The sequence below is a fragment of the Dendrobates tinctorius genome, unplaced genomic scaffold (assembly GCF_039654945.1).
Source record: "Dendrobates tinctorius isolate UK_male_01 unplaced genomic scaffold, ASM3965494v1 ptg000022l, whole genome shotgun sequence".
NCBI classification, from domain to species: domain Eukaryota; kingdom Metazoa; phylum Chordata; class Amphibia; order Anura; family Dendrobatidae; genus Dendrobates; species Dendrobates tinctorius.
The window spans coordinates 67934062-67950910 of record NW_027361690.1 but is presented as its reverse complement, the minus strand read 5'-3'; the positions used below and the strand labels follow the sequence as shown (position 1 = coordinate 67950910).

General features: G+C 43.0%; 1 protein-coding gene across 3 annotated transcripts in view; it reads left to right on the top strand.

Annotated features, from left to right (window-relative positions):
• The window catches only part of RGMA (repulsive guidance molecule BMP co-receptor a), a 64903-nt gene extending 48576 nt beyond the window's left edge, over positions 1-16327 (top strand). For all 3 annotated transcript variants that reach the window (XM_073568755.1, XM_073568754.1, XM_073568757.1), the window contains exons 3-4: positions 8373-8887; positions 11559-16327. In XM_073568755.1, coding sequence (XP_073424856.1) covers positions 8373-8887; positions 11559-12245 — 1202 coding nt within the window. In that variant the 3' untranslated portion in view covers positions 12246-16327. The remainder of the gene's footprint in view (positions 1-8372; positions 8888-11558) is intronic.
• Positions 16328-16849: the final 522 nt, after the last annotated feature.

The window sequence follows — 16849 nt, the reverse complement described above, 5'->3', positions numbered from 1 at the left end:
AAAAGCCTCCTTCAGATGTTTCTACTCCTTCATTGGAAGCCAGCTGTTTAATTAAAGTGATAGGACTTGATTTGTAAAGGCACATACCTGTCTATATAAGAGCTCACAGTACATGCCAGACCACATGAGAATCATGAGGTAAAAAAACTGGCCAAGGAGCTCAGACAGAATTGTGGCAAGGCACAGATCTGGCCAAGGTTACAGAAGAATTTCTTCAGTGCTCTGGGTTCCTAAGAGCACAGTGGCCTCCATAATCCTTTAAATGGAAGAAGTTTGGGACCAGCCAAACTGAGCAATCGTGGGAGAAGAGCCTTAGTGAGAGAGGTAAAGAAGAACCCCAAGATCACTGTGGCTGAGCTCTACAGATGCAATAGAGAGAAGGGAGAACTTCCACAAAGTGAACTATTACTGCAGCCCCCCACCAGTCGAGCCTTTATGGCAGAGTGGCCCGACGGAAGCCTCTTCTCAGTGCCAGACATATGAAAGCCCACATAGAGTTTGCAAAAAAACACACAAAGGGCTCCCAGACTATGAGAAATATGATTCTCTGGTCTGATGAGATAAAGATAGAACTTTTTGGTGATAATTCTAAATGGTATGTGTGGAGAAAATTCCAATACAATTCCAACAGTGAAACATGGTGGTGGCAGAATCCTACTATGGGGGTGTTTTTCGGCTGCAGGGAAAGGACGACTGGTTGCAATTGAAGGAAACACTGTCTCTCCTGCTGCCATTTCCTACCGTGGCTTACAATTCTCACTCCCCCGAGACCCACAAACAGACATGGTGGTGGAGTCGGCATACTCCTGTCCCCACAGTGCACTTTCCAGGTCATTCCCCCCCCCCCCCAGTTCCATCACTCTCATTCCCTTCTTTTGAGGTCCACACCATCAAGCTCTTCCATCCCCTCTCCCTCAGAGTAGCGGTCATATACCGGCCCCCAGGCTCACCCACCCACTTCCTTGACCACTTTTCAGCCTAGCTGCCGCACTTCATGTCCTCAGAACTTCCATCCCTTATCCTGGGAGACTTCAACATCCCCATTAACAGCCCTACTTCCACATCTGCATCCCAGCTTCTATCACTAACCACCTCTCTAGGCCTCTCGCAGCTTTCAACCTCTGAGACACACAAGGTAACACCCTTGATGTGGTCTTCGGCCGGCTCTGTTCAATCTCCAACCTAAATAACTCACCGCTTCCACTCTGACCACAACATTCTCTCCTTCACGCTCACAAATCCTCGCCCACCCCAGCTCACTCCTACCTACCACACAGTCAGAAATCTACAAGCCATTAACCCTCAGACACTTTCAGATTCCCTACACTCATCACTGTCCCCAATCTCCTCTTTTTCCTGTCCTAATCTGGCTGTTCATCACTACAATGACACTCTTAGAAGCACCCTTGACCAAGTAGCTCCCCTCACCCTCAGAACCTCCAAGCACAGAGTAAAACAGCCCTGGCTTACATCGCAAACTCAACTTCTCCAGCGATGCTCTAGGAGTGCTGAACGCCTATGGAGAAAAACCCATACACCAGAAGACTTCATCCGCTTCAAATTTATGTTAAGAACCTATAACGCTGCCCTTCACCACCCTGATCTCACTAGCCAACAACCCCAAGAAACTTTTTGACACTTTTCACTCCCTCCTCAGGCCAAAAGCACAAGCCCCTATCACAGACATTTGTGCTGATGACCTGGCCTCCCACTTTACAGAAAAAATAGATAATATCCTTCAGGAAATCTGCTCCCAACCACCAAGTGCTGTGACTCCCATCCCTTCCTGCATCTCCCCTGGCTCACTTTCCACATTTGATCCCATCACAGAAGAAGTCTCCAGACTCCTCTCTCCTCGTCCGACTACATGCACTAGCGACCCCATTCCCTCACATCTCCTCCAGTCTCTCTCTCCAGTTGTCACAACCCACCTAACTACAATCTTTAATCTCTCCTTCTCCTCGGGCATTTTCCCATCCTCCTTCAAACACACCATCGTTACTCAATTACTAAAGAAACCCGCTCTCGACCCATCCTGCACAAACAACTACAGACCAGTCTCCAATCTCCTCTTCATCTCTAAACTTTTGGAGTGCCTAGTTTACTCCGCCTTACTCGTTACCTCTCCACTCACTCCCTTCTAGACCCTTCACAGTCTGGCTTCCGCCCCCTACATTCGACTGAAACTGTACTCATCAAAGTGACCAATGACCTTCTGACAGCAAAACGTAACGGTGACCACTCTGCTCATTACTTCTTGACCTATCTGCAGCTTTCGATACTGTTGACCACCATCTCCTACTCTCTAGGCTTCAGTCACTAGGCATTAAGGACACTGCTCTCTCCTGGTTCTCTTCCTATCTCTCTGACCGCTCCTTCAGTGTTTTATTTTCTGGCTCCACATCATCTCCTCTTGCTGTCGGGGTACCTCAGGGCTCGGTCCTTGGGCCCCCTTCTTTACTCTCTACAAGGCCCCAATTGGACATACCATCAGATTTGGCTTTCGGTACCATCTTTATGCTTTTGACACACAACTATATACGTCTTCCCCCGACCTTACCCCCGCTGTACTACAGAACGCCAGTGACTGTCTGTCCGCAGTCTCCAATTATGATGTCCACTCTCTATCTGAAACTCAACCTCTCCAAAACTGAACTTCTTCTGCTCCCGCCGTCTACTAACCTCCCTAAATCTGACATTTCCCTCTCCGTGGGTGGTACCACGATAACACTCCGATAACACTCCGGCAGCAGGCGCGCTGTCTGGGTGTTATGTTTGACACCAATCTCTCCTTCACATCCCATATACAATCTCTTGCCCGCTCTTGCTGCTTACACCTAAAGAACATCTCTAGAATCCGCCCTTTTCTCACCATGGAAACAACAAAAACCCTCACTGTAGCATTGATCCGCTCCCGCCTGGATTACTGCAATGCTCTATTAATTGGCCTCCCCGTCACTCGACTATCCCCTCTCCAGTCCATACTTAATGCAGCAGCCAGGGTCGTCCATCTGGCTCATCGGTACTCGGATGTGTCCGCTCTTCGTCAGTCATTACACTGGCTGCCCATTCATTTTAGGATCCAATTCAAAGTACTTGTTCTCACCCAGAAAGCTCTCCTCAGTGCGGCATCCCCCTACATCTCCGCCCTCATTTCTGTCTATCGGCCTAGCCGATCGCTGCGCTCTGCAAACGACTTTCGCCTAACCTCTGCACTAATCCGTACCTCCCAATCCCGACTCCAAGACTTCTCCCGTGCTGCTCCTATCCTCTGGAATGTTCTACCCCAAGAAATTAGGACTATCCACAATTTGCATAGTTTTAGGCGCTCGCTCAAAACACATTTGTTCAGAGCGGCCTATCACGTTCAATAATCAGTCATTCTATGTGTAAGTGTGCGTGTGTAGCCCATTCACTATCTCCATCCATCCTTCACTCCCTCAAGATGGCTGGACCTTCATTGTAAAGACACCGTTGTAAATACACACCTGTACTTTGTATCTCCCCCCACCTCATTGTAGATTGTAAGCTCTCATGAGCAGGGTAGTCTTATTTCGTCTTAAGGTACTGTCACACTTAGCGATGCAGCAGAGATCCCGACCAGCAATATGACGCGGTCAGGATCGCTGGTGCATCGCTAAGTGGTCGCTAGCGAGCTGCCACACAGGCAGATCTCACCAGCGACATAGCAGGGGTCGGGGGTCGCTACTTACCTGGCAGACGAGGCGATCATGACGTCCTCCCGCCCACGTCCACTCGTCGGCGCCACATGAAGCCCAGCAGGAAGCTGATGACGAGAAACGGCCCAGGACGTTCTCGCACGAACAGTGCTAGCCAGCGGGGGAGCCGGTCGAAGGTATCAGACATAGCGATATTGCTAGCAATATCGCTATAATGTCACAAAACCAGTGATGTGATAGCGGTATTGCTAGCGATATCTCTTCTTGTGACAGGCCCTTTATTTTGCTTTAATTATTGTATTGTTAACGTTGTTACTTATGACTTGTGTTTTAAAACTGTTAAACTGTAAAGCGCTTCGGAATATGTTGGCGCTATATAAATAAAGATTATTATTATTATTATTATTATTATTATGAATGTGGCCAAGTACAAAGAGCTCCTGGATGAAAACCTCGTCCAGAGTGCTCTGGACCTCAGACTTGGCCGAAGGTTCATCTTCCAACAAGGCTATGACCCTAAGCACACAGCTAATATAACAAAGTGGCTTCAGAACAACTCTGTGACCATTCTTGACTGGCCCAGCCAGAGCCCTGACCCCCAATTGAGCATCTCTGGAGAGACTTGAAAATGGCTGTCCACCAACATTCACCACCCAACCTGACGGAACTGGAGAGGATCTGCAAGGAAGAATGGCAGAGGAGAAGACTCATGGCTCTACTAGCTCAAAAGGGTGCTTCTACGCAATACTGAGCAAAGGGTCTGAATACTTATGACCAAGTGATATTTCAGTTTTTCTTTTTTAATACATTTGCAAAAGTGTCTACATTTCTAGATTTTTTTTTTTTTTCACTCAAGATGGGGTGCAGAGTGTAATTGAACTTTTTTGAATTTACCAAATGGCTGCAATGAAACAGAGTGAAAAAATTAAAGCGGTCTGAATCCTTTCCGTATCCACTGTATCCTCCATGCAGACCTTGTTTTTGACTGATTTAAATCCAAGACTGCCATCATAGAGAGAACTGGTGTGAAGTGGACAGTTTTTTTTTTTTTTTGTTTGTTTGTTTTTTTTCGTTTTTTTTTTATTCCTGTTGCTCCAGATTATAGTGTTAAATTTTGTTTTGTTTACATTTGGGGCGGAACTCGCTGGGTAATACAGAGCGGCCTATATACACCTCCCCTTGTTAAAAACCCATAAAGATTGGCACTACATAAAAAGGCTTAGCTCTCTGGTACCTTATGGCTAATTTATAAAAACCAAAAGGAATACTCAGTAGGGATAAAACAGACTACTTTTGACCTGGTGACGAGTCCTCTTTAATAGGAGTCTTCAGGCAAAAAAAAATTGTATAGAAATCTGCTTTAAATAGTTCTACAACTTGTTAGTGGACTACTTATTTTAGTAGCAAAGCCAGCCCCCCTTCCCTGTGTCTGGGTTATAGAATGGGTCTGGCTTTTTACATGTGACATGGTACTGGTGCCCATGTATTTGGTACCTTGGCACCTCCAGTCACTTTGTTTCAGAAGTCAACAGTTTATTAAATGTGTCCACACTGTTTTAATAAATTGGTCAGTGTTCGTCCTACAGAGACGGCCTGCTATTTTTGTTCTATTTTTCTCTTTTTATCCATTGTACCTTTGCTGTGGCTGACGTTAAGATTTAGCTTGTTAGGGAAGTGAATGATCTTAGAAATTCTTCAGTTATTATTGATGGCCAGAATAGGAATTAAGACGACCCTGGCACTGGTTAGTTGTAGATGGCTGACGCCACCTCTACAGCTACAGAGTTCAACCCTGATTTATTGCTACGTTTCTATACACTGTTGACTGTATGACTTCTGTGTTTTGCTCCTTGGGTGAGGTGGAGAGATGCCAGGGACTTGTACTAGATGTAAGGCCGGGAAGAGAGGCAAGTGCTTATCCAGGACTGGACGCAAGTTCCTGCTAGGAGTTGTAGTTCATTAACTTTGCGTTATTGTACTGTATCATGTGAGCTCCCTCCGTCAGTCATCAGGCTTGATCTGCTGAATATTCTATCAGTTCCCAGTTGTTTATTGGGTTTATTTTTTGGCAAGAACATAGCCATTCATTCACTAGCTGCAAGACACCTAGACACGTCACTGCAGCGTTCAGACGTATGCTATTACTGCCTGCAGCCAGTATGTGCTCTTGAATACTGTGGATGTTTGGGAAGGGAGGTGGGAGGAAATGAGACTCTTAACAGCCTCACCTGGGAACACAGCTGTCCTGCATCGCCTCAGGGTTGTATTTCACAGCTCAGCCCAAGCACAAGTTAATACACTGTACACATAGCATTTTTCTGTTTAAAGTCTAACAAAAAACTTTCTTATTGATTTCCACCCCCCGTATACTTAGCAGGGTATTGAACTGGCTGCAGATCAATAAGAGTCTGCGTCCTGAGACCGCTACCGATCACGCACTAGAACCTCAAGAATCGTGCACACCTCTGTGGGCAGGAGCGCCCCCACCTACGTTTCTATTGAATCCGTAATCTGAGGTATGAGCTCCTGTCTGCAGAGGTACCAACTCCTGATGTGGTATGGGGGTGTCTAGTACATGATAAAAGGGGGTCTTTGGACCCGAGCCTCCATCCTTCTAAAGTCAACTGAATTGCCTGCTAAATATGAAAGATCCATAAGAAACTTTAGTTACCAATTAGTATTCTCTGTAGATGCAGAAATTCTATTTCCAGCTAATGTAGCAATTAACGAATTAGAATTTTTCAGTTCATCAACAAAAGCTAGCAATACAGCACTAGAAGAGCAAGGGTATGTGCACACGGTCAGGAATTGGCAGCACTTTGGATGCAGCGCATGTCTGACGCGTTTAGAGCGCTGACGTCTATTGAACACAGGTGATTCCACATGTGTCCACTGAACCGTGCGGGAATCGCTGCGCCCAATACATTGTATGGGTGAGATTTATCTTGCAGATGGTATTTGAAAATAAAGTGCTTAGTGCCAATATAAGCTCAATATAAAGTGCCTGATGATAGAGGGGACTGCTGCAGCGAAACGTGCGTTGGGCACAGCGGTAAGCAGTCCCCTCTATCATCAGGCACTTTATATTCTTATTTTGGCACTAAGCACTTTATTTTCAAATACCATCAATTTTGCGTGCCTTGTTGGTCAATCTATGTGAAATTTTGCCACCTGGCTCCTTTTTCATTGTTCATTTTTTTGCACTTTAATATATCCAACATGGATTTATATTTACATTTAAGGGCATAGGTGCAATAATATCCTCTGTGGTGCTACTTTATGAATTCATTATTACCTGTTATCTTGTTTATTACTTACATTTGCCTGAGTACCCGGTATTATGTGTTAATTCCCTTTTGTGCAATCCTCATTCTGCTGGCTGCTAATGTAACCATGTATTATATGCTGATGTGTCATTTCTTTCCGCTCACCGCATTTACTTTCTGTTGAGAGATTATTTATTATTTCCGTAACGTTAGTAAAGATGTATGAAATTTACTACAGTCGTGTCTCCTCTCTATAGGTTTGGCAGCACATCCCTTGTTACATAAGGCAATGTGCTGCCATATGCAAACCAGTGCTTAGTACTGAGCGCCAATATGTATAAACTGTCCTATGATTAAATGTTTCTATTAACGATCGTTTGTGAAAACAGGCCTTTGGTAATGCAACAATTTCATCAAGGTCGTAAAACTATAGTGACAAGCATTCATAATTTTACGCAAGTCACACTAAAAGGCGGATCTCATAGTGCTTTTTTTTTTTTTTTTTTCTTTTATGCATAATTTTTAAGGAAGAAATGTGACTGTCCGTAATCTAGTTGGGGAAAAGTAAAGTTCTTATCTTTATACTTTTTCATCTGGTTGGCCTCTGTGAAGTTTCAGTTGTTGTTAAAAATAAAAAAAAAAAAAAGTTGCAGAAAATTGTGATTTTTCGGCTTCATGGCTTGCTCTTGAGACGTCTCGCAGGCTTTTCATTCAGTAATATATTGCAGAACTCCAGAGAGCCCCAGCGTCGCGCCCCCATCCCCCTCCTTTTCACAAGTATGTATCATAAACATCTGTATCTCATAAACATCAAATAAATTGTGGTTGCTGTGTGGGTGTGGGGACTGGTGTCAGGATTAGTGAAGCACTTCCAGCTTGTACTGTGTTTTACTGCCTGCTACGTGATAGCCGCTCACTTTCCTGCTCCACTTGTACTTTGTTTCAGTCCAGTGTAAACCACCATTTTTTTTTGTTTATCTGTAGCCAGCACAGCACGTATACCGTAGTTGTTCAATATTACTACAGGACTGAAAATGTCGCGTTTACTGAGACGTTACTAGGAAAAAAAACTACTGAAGAACACTTGTAACTATTAACCTAGAATGGCCGATCATAAACAGTGGAGGTAGATTGTTCCCAATAGTCAGGAGATTGTCCAAACAGCTAGGAACTAGTGACGTCAAGGAAATATGAGGCACCTTGCACCTCATATGTGAATTATGGTGCTTCTGCAGAGTTCCTGAGCAGTGTCACTGGTGACCCTTTTGTCTGTCGTGTAAATGTGTTTATCGACGTCAAAGTACAGGGATTAGTCCTGGCTTTGGGGAGCCTGTTAAGTTTTTATAAATGGTGCATAATTTTGAAAATGTTCTAGATAAAATGTAATAAATACAATATGAATTCCCTTATTTTTTTTATTTTCCAGCTTTCAGCTCATCGTGTCGAATACTGAAGTGCAACTCTGAATTTTGGTCAACCACCTCAAACTCCCACCACGCAGGAGCTGAAGACACGGTGGAATTTTGCACGGCACTGCGAACCTATGCTCATTGTACCCGTCGTACGGCTCGCTTCTGTAGAGGAGATTTGGCTTACCATTCAGCTGTCCATGGCATTGATGACCTCATGAGTCAACACAACTGCTCCAAAGATGGCCCCACGTCCCAGCCACGTGTGCGCACCCCACCACCATGGGACAGCCAGGAAAGGTCCGACAGCCCAGAGATTTGTCATTACGAGAAGAACTTTCATCGGCACTCTGCAACCCCTAATTACACCCATTGTGGTCTTTTTGGGGATCCCCATCTAAGGACATTTACTGACACTTTCCAAACCTGCAAAATACAAGGGGCATGGCCTCTCATAGACAATAATTACTTGAATGTACAAGTTACCAACACTCCAGTACATCCAGGATCAACTGCAACAGCTACCAGCAAGGTAAATGGAGGTTTTATATTGATATGATCACTAGATTAGCCTTTAAGGATAAACTGTAAAGATATGAGCATTTTTTTTTTTTTTTTTTTTTTATTTAGTCCAAAAACATTGATGCCATTGAGAATTTTGGCAAGCCCTGTATTCTGCAAACATTAAAGGCCCCCATAGTCATTAGACTAAGGTCTGCCAAAACTTGTTGGCCAACAGTCTGTGTATGTGTGCCTCCACGTTTCCTCTCCTCACTAAAGCCCCCGTCACACTGCTGCTGAGTCACAAGTTTTGTGACGCAACAGCGAGATCGCTGTGTGTGACATTAGCAGTGACCGGCCCCCCTGCCTGATATCGCTGATCATGCTGGAATGGCCAGGTCATTTTTTTTAATAGTTGGTCTCCTGCTGGCTAGCATGCATCGCTGCGTGTGGCAGGCGGGAGATCAGCGAGCTGGAGCCTGGTAACCAAGGTAAACATCGTGTTTCTAAGTGCCGCACGGCGCTTAGAAACCCGATGTTTACGTTAGAAACCAGGGCGCTGGTGCAGGGAGCTGGTAACCAAGGTAAACATTGCGTTTCTAAGCGGCGCTTAGAAACCCGATGTTTACCTTGGTTACCAGATCCCTGCACCAGCGCGCTGGTTTCTAACATACACAGCGGGTAACTAAGCGTCGTGCATCGCTTGTTACCCACGTGGTTCTGATCACTGGTGAGATCTGCCTGTTTGACAGCTCATCATCGATCATGTAGCGACACACTAGTGATCCTGACAAGGTCATATCGTTGTCGGGATCGCTGGTGCGTCGCTATGTGTGATGGGGCCCTAACAGATGTCTAATGAACAGAGGGACAGACCTGTTCAATTTCATTGGCCAATTATTTTGATCTCTGAAAGATAAGCCACTGTCTGAGGAGTCTGACAGTGACTTTCATAGAAAACAAAGGATGTACAGTATGTGGGGAGTCGCGAGAGTTGGCGTGCCTCGACCCATTGTTCTGCTGACCGTTATCCAATGTATATGGAAGCCTTTACTTTTTCTTAATATAGTGTCTCCTCTTATGTTGCATAGTCCTAGTTATATATTTGTTGCCTGTCTTTATAATCCTTAGAAGAAAAGATTTGTTTTAATTGTGGTTCTTACTGTCCCTATGGCAAGTTTATATATGATCTATATACATGGAGGATAGGGGCAGTTATTATAATAGCGGGCAGCAAGAACACTAACCCACAGCCAAAGCTAGTGTTATTGATTGCAACCTCTGTAAGTTAAAATAATGGGGATGAAAACTGATGTATCGGTGCAAATAAAAGTCCTTAATCAATCAGTGAATCCACTAAATATTAGGAACCTGCACCCTGCAACATCACTCAAATAAGGCATAAGTAAGGGCATACGTTGACATAACAAGGGCGAGAGAGGCATCTTTTTTGTGTCAACTTTCATTTAATAATACTGATGGTAAATTTGCAGTTGGTAGCTGCAATTTGAAGTGGTTACTTGCTCGGGACAATTCCATCTTACTGCTACTCCATACATATTAAAGTTTTCCAGTTTAAAAGGAAATGTCTGCAGTCAACTTGCACACTGTCACGATTCGGCAGTCTGAAGTCACAATGTGCTCCCTGTCAGGATTCCCCTGTGTTCCCTGTGTGGGTGGATCCAAATGTTTGCAGTTCGCAGCCTTGCGGTCACGTGCTGACTAGACTCAATACTCTATCAGTGGAAAGTCTAGTCATCATATGACTGCCCACCTGCACTGGGAATACAGGGTAATGTTAACATTGTGTGCATTTGGCAATCTGGAATCACATAGAGTGCAGGCTTTTCTTCTTAATATGGACAACACCTACAAGTTAGTTATGGCTGTCTCTCATCTAATGTATGAGGACCTTCCACCTCTCCCGTGATGCATGACGTCAGGGAACAGAAGTATGGGGCCATTTGATTTTAAATGTTCCCTTTTCCTCAATTACTTTTTAACACAGGGTGTCCTGCTGTCAGGATAGCAAGTGTTCATTTGTCCAGACCTGCACAGGCCAAATAAAGCACTACACACTGAAATATCCTCTCTAATTCATACGCTGTATATAACCGTTCCTTTAGAATGAGTGTTTCTAAAACAGACAGCTCCTTTTAATATTCAGATCCTCGTTTTACAGTTTGGAAGAATTTGCAAAAAAAAAATCGCCAAAAAATCAGTAATGAGAAAATGGTAAAATAAGGAGGAACACTTTATTTTGAGCAGACATTTTGCAAGTACATAAAGATAGCTGTCACTTTTTGTATCTTTCTCATACAATTTTGAATTCTGTACTCATTATTCAGGATCTTGTGAAACTCGTTAGACCTTTTAAAGATAGACATCTGTCCCAATAGGTGGAAGCCTGTAGATACCTGTAGGAAAATGCAGATTGTAATAAATCGTTCAGCCTTCATATCTATGTCAAGGCAAGATTTTAAATATTCATATCTTAAACTGCTTTAAAACATATTCTTTTCCCAATGATTACTGGTTGGCTGTATAAAATCCTATTGATGGGAGAATCTTCCAGACATTTTATACTTAAATGGCGTTTTCATTATCATTCCATACATATCTAAGACGCTGATCTGCTTAAATCGAAGAAACAATATTTCTCCAAATTTTATATTTCTATTCTATTTTTTTTGTTTCTTCAGATTACAATAATCTTTAAGAATTTCCAGGAGTGTGTGGACCAGAAGGTTTACCAGGCTGAAATGGATGAGCTTCCAGCTGCTTTTGTAGATGGCTCTAAGAATGGTGGAGACAAGAGTGGAGCAAACAGCTTGAAAATTATAGAAAAAGTGTCTGGGCAACACATAGAAATACAAGCCAAATATATTGGTACCACAATAGTGGTACGGCAAGTTGGCCGCTACCTGACCTTTGCAGTGCGCATGCCCGAGGAGGTGGTGAATGCAGTGGAGGACAAAGAAAACCAAGGACTTTATCTTTGCCTCCAGGGTTGCCCTCAAAACCAGCAAATTGACTTTCGAACCTTCCATTTGCAAACCCCAGATACCGGCTCTAAGAAACATGGGACTGGATCAAGTGACTCCTCATTCACCCCTCAAATGGCAGGAGCCAAATGCAAAGAAAAGCTGCCCGTTGAGGACCTCTACTTTCAGTCCTGTGTCTTTGACCTCCTTACGACAGGGGATGTGAATTTCACTCTAGCTGCTTATTATGCCTTTGAGGATGTGAAGATCTTGCACTCCAACAAGGACAAACTCCATTTGTATGAAAGGACCACAGATTTGTCATCTGGAAGTGCAGCTTCTCCATCCGGCCTGGGAATGGCCATGATTCTTGTGGCTTTTGTGTGTGTTTCAGTGTTTCTGTAATGTTGTGTTTACTGTGTAAATGAGTTGTAGTGAGTGGTTGAAGAGGTGCAGGCTCAATTACCCAAGAAGCATTTGTTTCTGTGAAAGCACAATGTGTGACTGCTATATTGACCTACTGTGTTTGATCAAGTACAACCATCACAGATCCCAGGCTTTTGGAATCGCCATTTCTTCTATGGGTTTGTTCTAGCCAAGCTATGCCAAAGCCTACAAAGAATGCAAAGGTCACCGAAGAAATGTATCTCTCACAAAATAAGGTGTCTCGCATTGCTGTAGGACATGTGTTCAACCCTTTGGGATATGAGCTGAATTAAGACCTATTTAACCTTTTCTTGTGCATCTCTTTGATGCCAGATAATTACGGCGCAAAAGTGTTGCTTGTCCATCAAATCTGCCTAGTGGAGCTAATGTGAACCATACCTCATCTATAGAAGTCACAGAGAGAAGACTTTCCTCTGGCTATCCTGGTACTGCAGATATCATGGTGGCTGTGAAGTGTAGTGTTTTGTGATTCGTCATAGGCTGTAAGTGCATGATTAATTTATTGATACTCGCTAGTATCAGACGGTTCATGACCAATGACCATTGTGTATGTGGACATGCAGCAATAAGCTTTCCCATGTCCGCTATGCCTTCATACTTGTGCTTCATACAACCAAACTTGGCTTGAAACATGCTGGTACCAAGCAGTAGTTTGTGGCTAATGAAAAATGAAATGTCAAAACCTTGAAAACTGGGATCTTAGCAGATCTGTGTTACTACGGTGCATTTTACAATGTCAGATCTCGCTGTTAAGGGAGCACTTTTATGAGTGTGTTGGTCAAGGTACATGTTGCTTCCCTTTAGCTACAGATGCATCCAGATAAGAGCCGGTAGAAACGAAATGGCAGGTAATTCAGAGAGCCTCTGGAATAGGATTCAGAGCGCTCATGTCGCCGTGGTGCCACTTCTCGTGGCCGGTTATATTGGGCTATAAATTCTAGGGGATGCATAGAAGAGCTTGGTCTTTAGACCCGTGATCATAGTACAAACTGTTTACTGGTATGACACTGATTACTGGTATGACACTGATTACTGGAGCAGATGTATAGTGTACATATAAACCTTTAGGAGTCCGATGTAAAGCAAAATAATGCAACTTGGGTTGGATATAACTTATCTCGTCTGTAAAATGTGGAACTTTTGTAGTTCTGTTGTGTGTTTTTTTTTTTTTGTTTTTTTGTTTTTTTTTAATCGTGTCACTGTAAATAGGATATCTGTAATGTGTTCCAGTGTACTAGATGTGGTAACTACTTTTCATGTCATTACATAGAATTTTAACTGACCCTAATGTGCCACGGACATGTGAAGCATGCATGGGTACATTTTATAGTTTTGTTTAAATAGCTGCAGATACTTTTTTCAGCAGAGGTGGCCATTTTTTGGTCCCACCAGTTTTTAGTTATTCAAATCGCTTAGAAACCAGCACTGGAGATATACGTTAGTTCCACCTCATGCGTGTCTTATAAATTCTTAGTAAGGCCAGTTTCACATATCCGTGCTTGGGTCGAAATTCCCGGCCCAACCGCAAGGAGTTCTTGCCTTAGCTAACTGTCTCATAGACTTGTGACATTCATCTAATGTGTGTGATTATCTTTGGCTTATCCTTTTTCTCCAAAAAATGTCACCATTTTAGTCCATTAATGAATAGTTAAAAATTTGCAAAGGACTCCATAAAATGGTTGCCCTACTAAATTACTAGTGTTTCCACTGGTTTTATCCTCCCCTTATACGAACTGCAAAATGGGTTAATTGCATCAACCTCCTTTTCTATCGGAATCGATAGTTTTTTTTGTTGTTTTTTTAAGCAACCTCCATGAATTGAAGGGCCCATATTCAGTTAAAGTAGTGGATGTACAGATATTTATTCACTAATCCACTGTGAAATAGCCATTCAGATGGCCTTCATTGTACAGTGTCTTTATGAACTTGTAACCATGGGCTAGTCCTGGATTGTATGCTTTGCAGGTAGCTGTTGGCGCTTGGGAAGGCAACAACCTAGCTTGCTTTGAACCTCATTTATCAGCATTGTGAGGATTTTTAGTGGACTTAAAGGGAATGTGCCTTCGGAAAATGATATAATGTTAGTGTTTTCATATAAAAATGTTGGATATGTAAAAAAAATATATATATACATAAAACAAAATCCAATCTGTATCAAAAATAAAAAGCAGAAATATTACAATTTTGTCACTGGCCTCTTGGGCTTTTTTAGACTGCAACTTCCTTTTGTTTCAGGAAACACAAGTACATGGCAACAATGGTCTGACCTCCAATCTTACCTTTTGTACTGAAACATAGCCTGAGCAAAGGTAATTGTGAAAGGAGTGGGCAGCAGGGGCAACTGTGACATCTCCTATTGTCATTGATGGATTCTGTGTTACCATCTGTGTATAGAGGTGTGTTACCTGTTAGGCCTCTTTCACACTTTAGTTTTTTGCATCAGTCAAAATCCGCCAAAACGACGGATTCTGGATCCGTTTCGCAGCCTGGAAAAGGAGAGAGAGAGAGAATTTTTTTTTTTTTTTTTTTTTGTCCGGCACCCAGAAAGAATTTCGGGTTAAATGAGTGTCTGGAGGATCCGCCAGAAAAAAAAAACGTTGCAAGCTCCGTTTTGAAATCTTTGAGGATGGTGACGGACAGCAACTTTTGGCGGATCCTCAAAAAAAACGGATGCAACGGACAGCAATCCGTCACAATCCGCCATTAATGAAAGTCAATGGAGAAAAAAAACGGATCCTCAAAAGAAAATTGAGGATCCGTTTTTTTCAAAACCTGGCGGATTGTGACTGATTGTAAAAAACTGAAGTGTGAAAGAGGCCTTATTGTAATCCTGCCTCTACTGATGAGGAACTTTGCTGAAAACTTTCTGAAATGACTGGAAGTAAGAGTATAAAAAAGCCCTAGTGGCCAGTATGAAAATTGCAAGATTGTATTATTTTTTTTTTAATAGATTATGCGGGGGAAAAAAATACTGTAACACAAAAACTTGATTTCAGCATTAAGGTACCATCATATTTAGCGATGCACCAGCGATCCTGACCACGATACAACCCGATCAGGATCGCTGGTGCATCGCTAAATAGTCGCTAGTGAGCTGCCAAACAGGCAGATCTCACAGCGATGTAGCGGCGGTCGTTATTTACCTGTCAGACGTGGTGATGAAGAAGTCCTCCCGCCCACGTCCACGCGTCGCTCGCCGGCGTCAGCAGGAAGTGGCCGACGAGAAACGGCCCAGGACAATCTCACGCGATAAGCGGCGGGGGAGCCGGTCGGAGGTAAGTATCACACTTAGCGATATCGCTAGCAATATCGCTGCTGCGTCACAAAATCTGTAACGCTTAAGCGATATCGCTAGCAATCTCGCTTAGTGTGACAGGGCCTTTAGGTCATTTTCTGATGACTTCCCTTTAGGGCATAGTAGGATTGTTATAAGACATTGGCGGTCCAGATCTTGTAAAGCTAAAACTTGTATAACTTTCAGTGCAGTTGGTTATGCCATAGCAATAAACCTATATTAGACATTTTTGGTTCCTGAAGCTTTTTCCCTTGTTTCTTTATGAACTCCAGGGATCCCAATGGTTGACTTGCTCCATCTTCCTTATTCATACATTAGGTTCAGTCAATGACAACATCTACCACAATTCTTGTTTGTATGTTCTTCCAAGTGCTAGTAGTTAATACAATGTGATCTGTATCCCAGCAAGCATGTTGCAAGGTGTGTGAATGTGTGTAGTTTGCTGAATATTACTTACCCATAGGATTTCCATTTGAGTTGCCTGCTCTGCAGTTCACACCACTGTCATTTATAGGGTTAATAATAAACTGGTAAATCAATGTTCCGAAAAAGTGACGCACTTTATTCTGGTTTGGCTTATCAAGTTTACAGTCTAAAATCTGCCAAGATCGACCTGACGGACGTAGAAATTGCACAATGGCAAAAGGGAAAACATGATGAAATCATTGTTCTTAGATATTCTCATTGACTCGTGTAGATACTGTAAATTATTTATTGAAAACGCAAGTAAAGGTTTTTAACATTACGCCTGGCTTTTTCTCTTTATTTCTTGAAAATTAAACCGTTTTTGTGACCCCTTAAAAGCTTAATCTACAGCGCTGTCTGATCACAAATAGGACATATGACGTGTGCCATACAGTCGTGTGCTGGCCACCAGCTTGCTGTCACCACTTGGCCATCTGTACTTTGTACTTTCTGTGGACTTCCATCTGCTATCAATGTGGAATTTCCTGCATTTCATAAAATTGGTATGCTTTTATCACGTTCCAGTTATATTCTGCATCATCTCCACCTCCAAACTGCACTGAGAACTTTAGAATTGGTTTAACGTTCAATATAGATCATTCTAAAAAGAGCGATGGGTCCCAAATAATAGGGCACATGTAAGAATCACTCTTTATAAAAGGAACCTGACTGGAGATTCATGGTCTCTGAAGAAGAGGCAGTATGAAGCACACAATGGCTGCGTTATTGCAAGGTAAAATATACTTTCAATGCCGACTATGGGTCTCAGTTGACTAGTCCATAGCCACTTCAACCCATACGG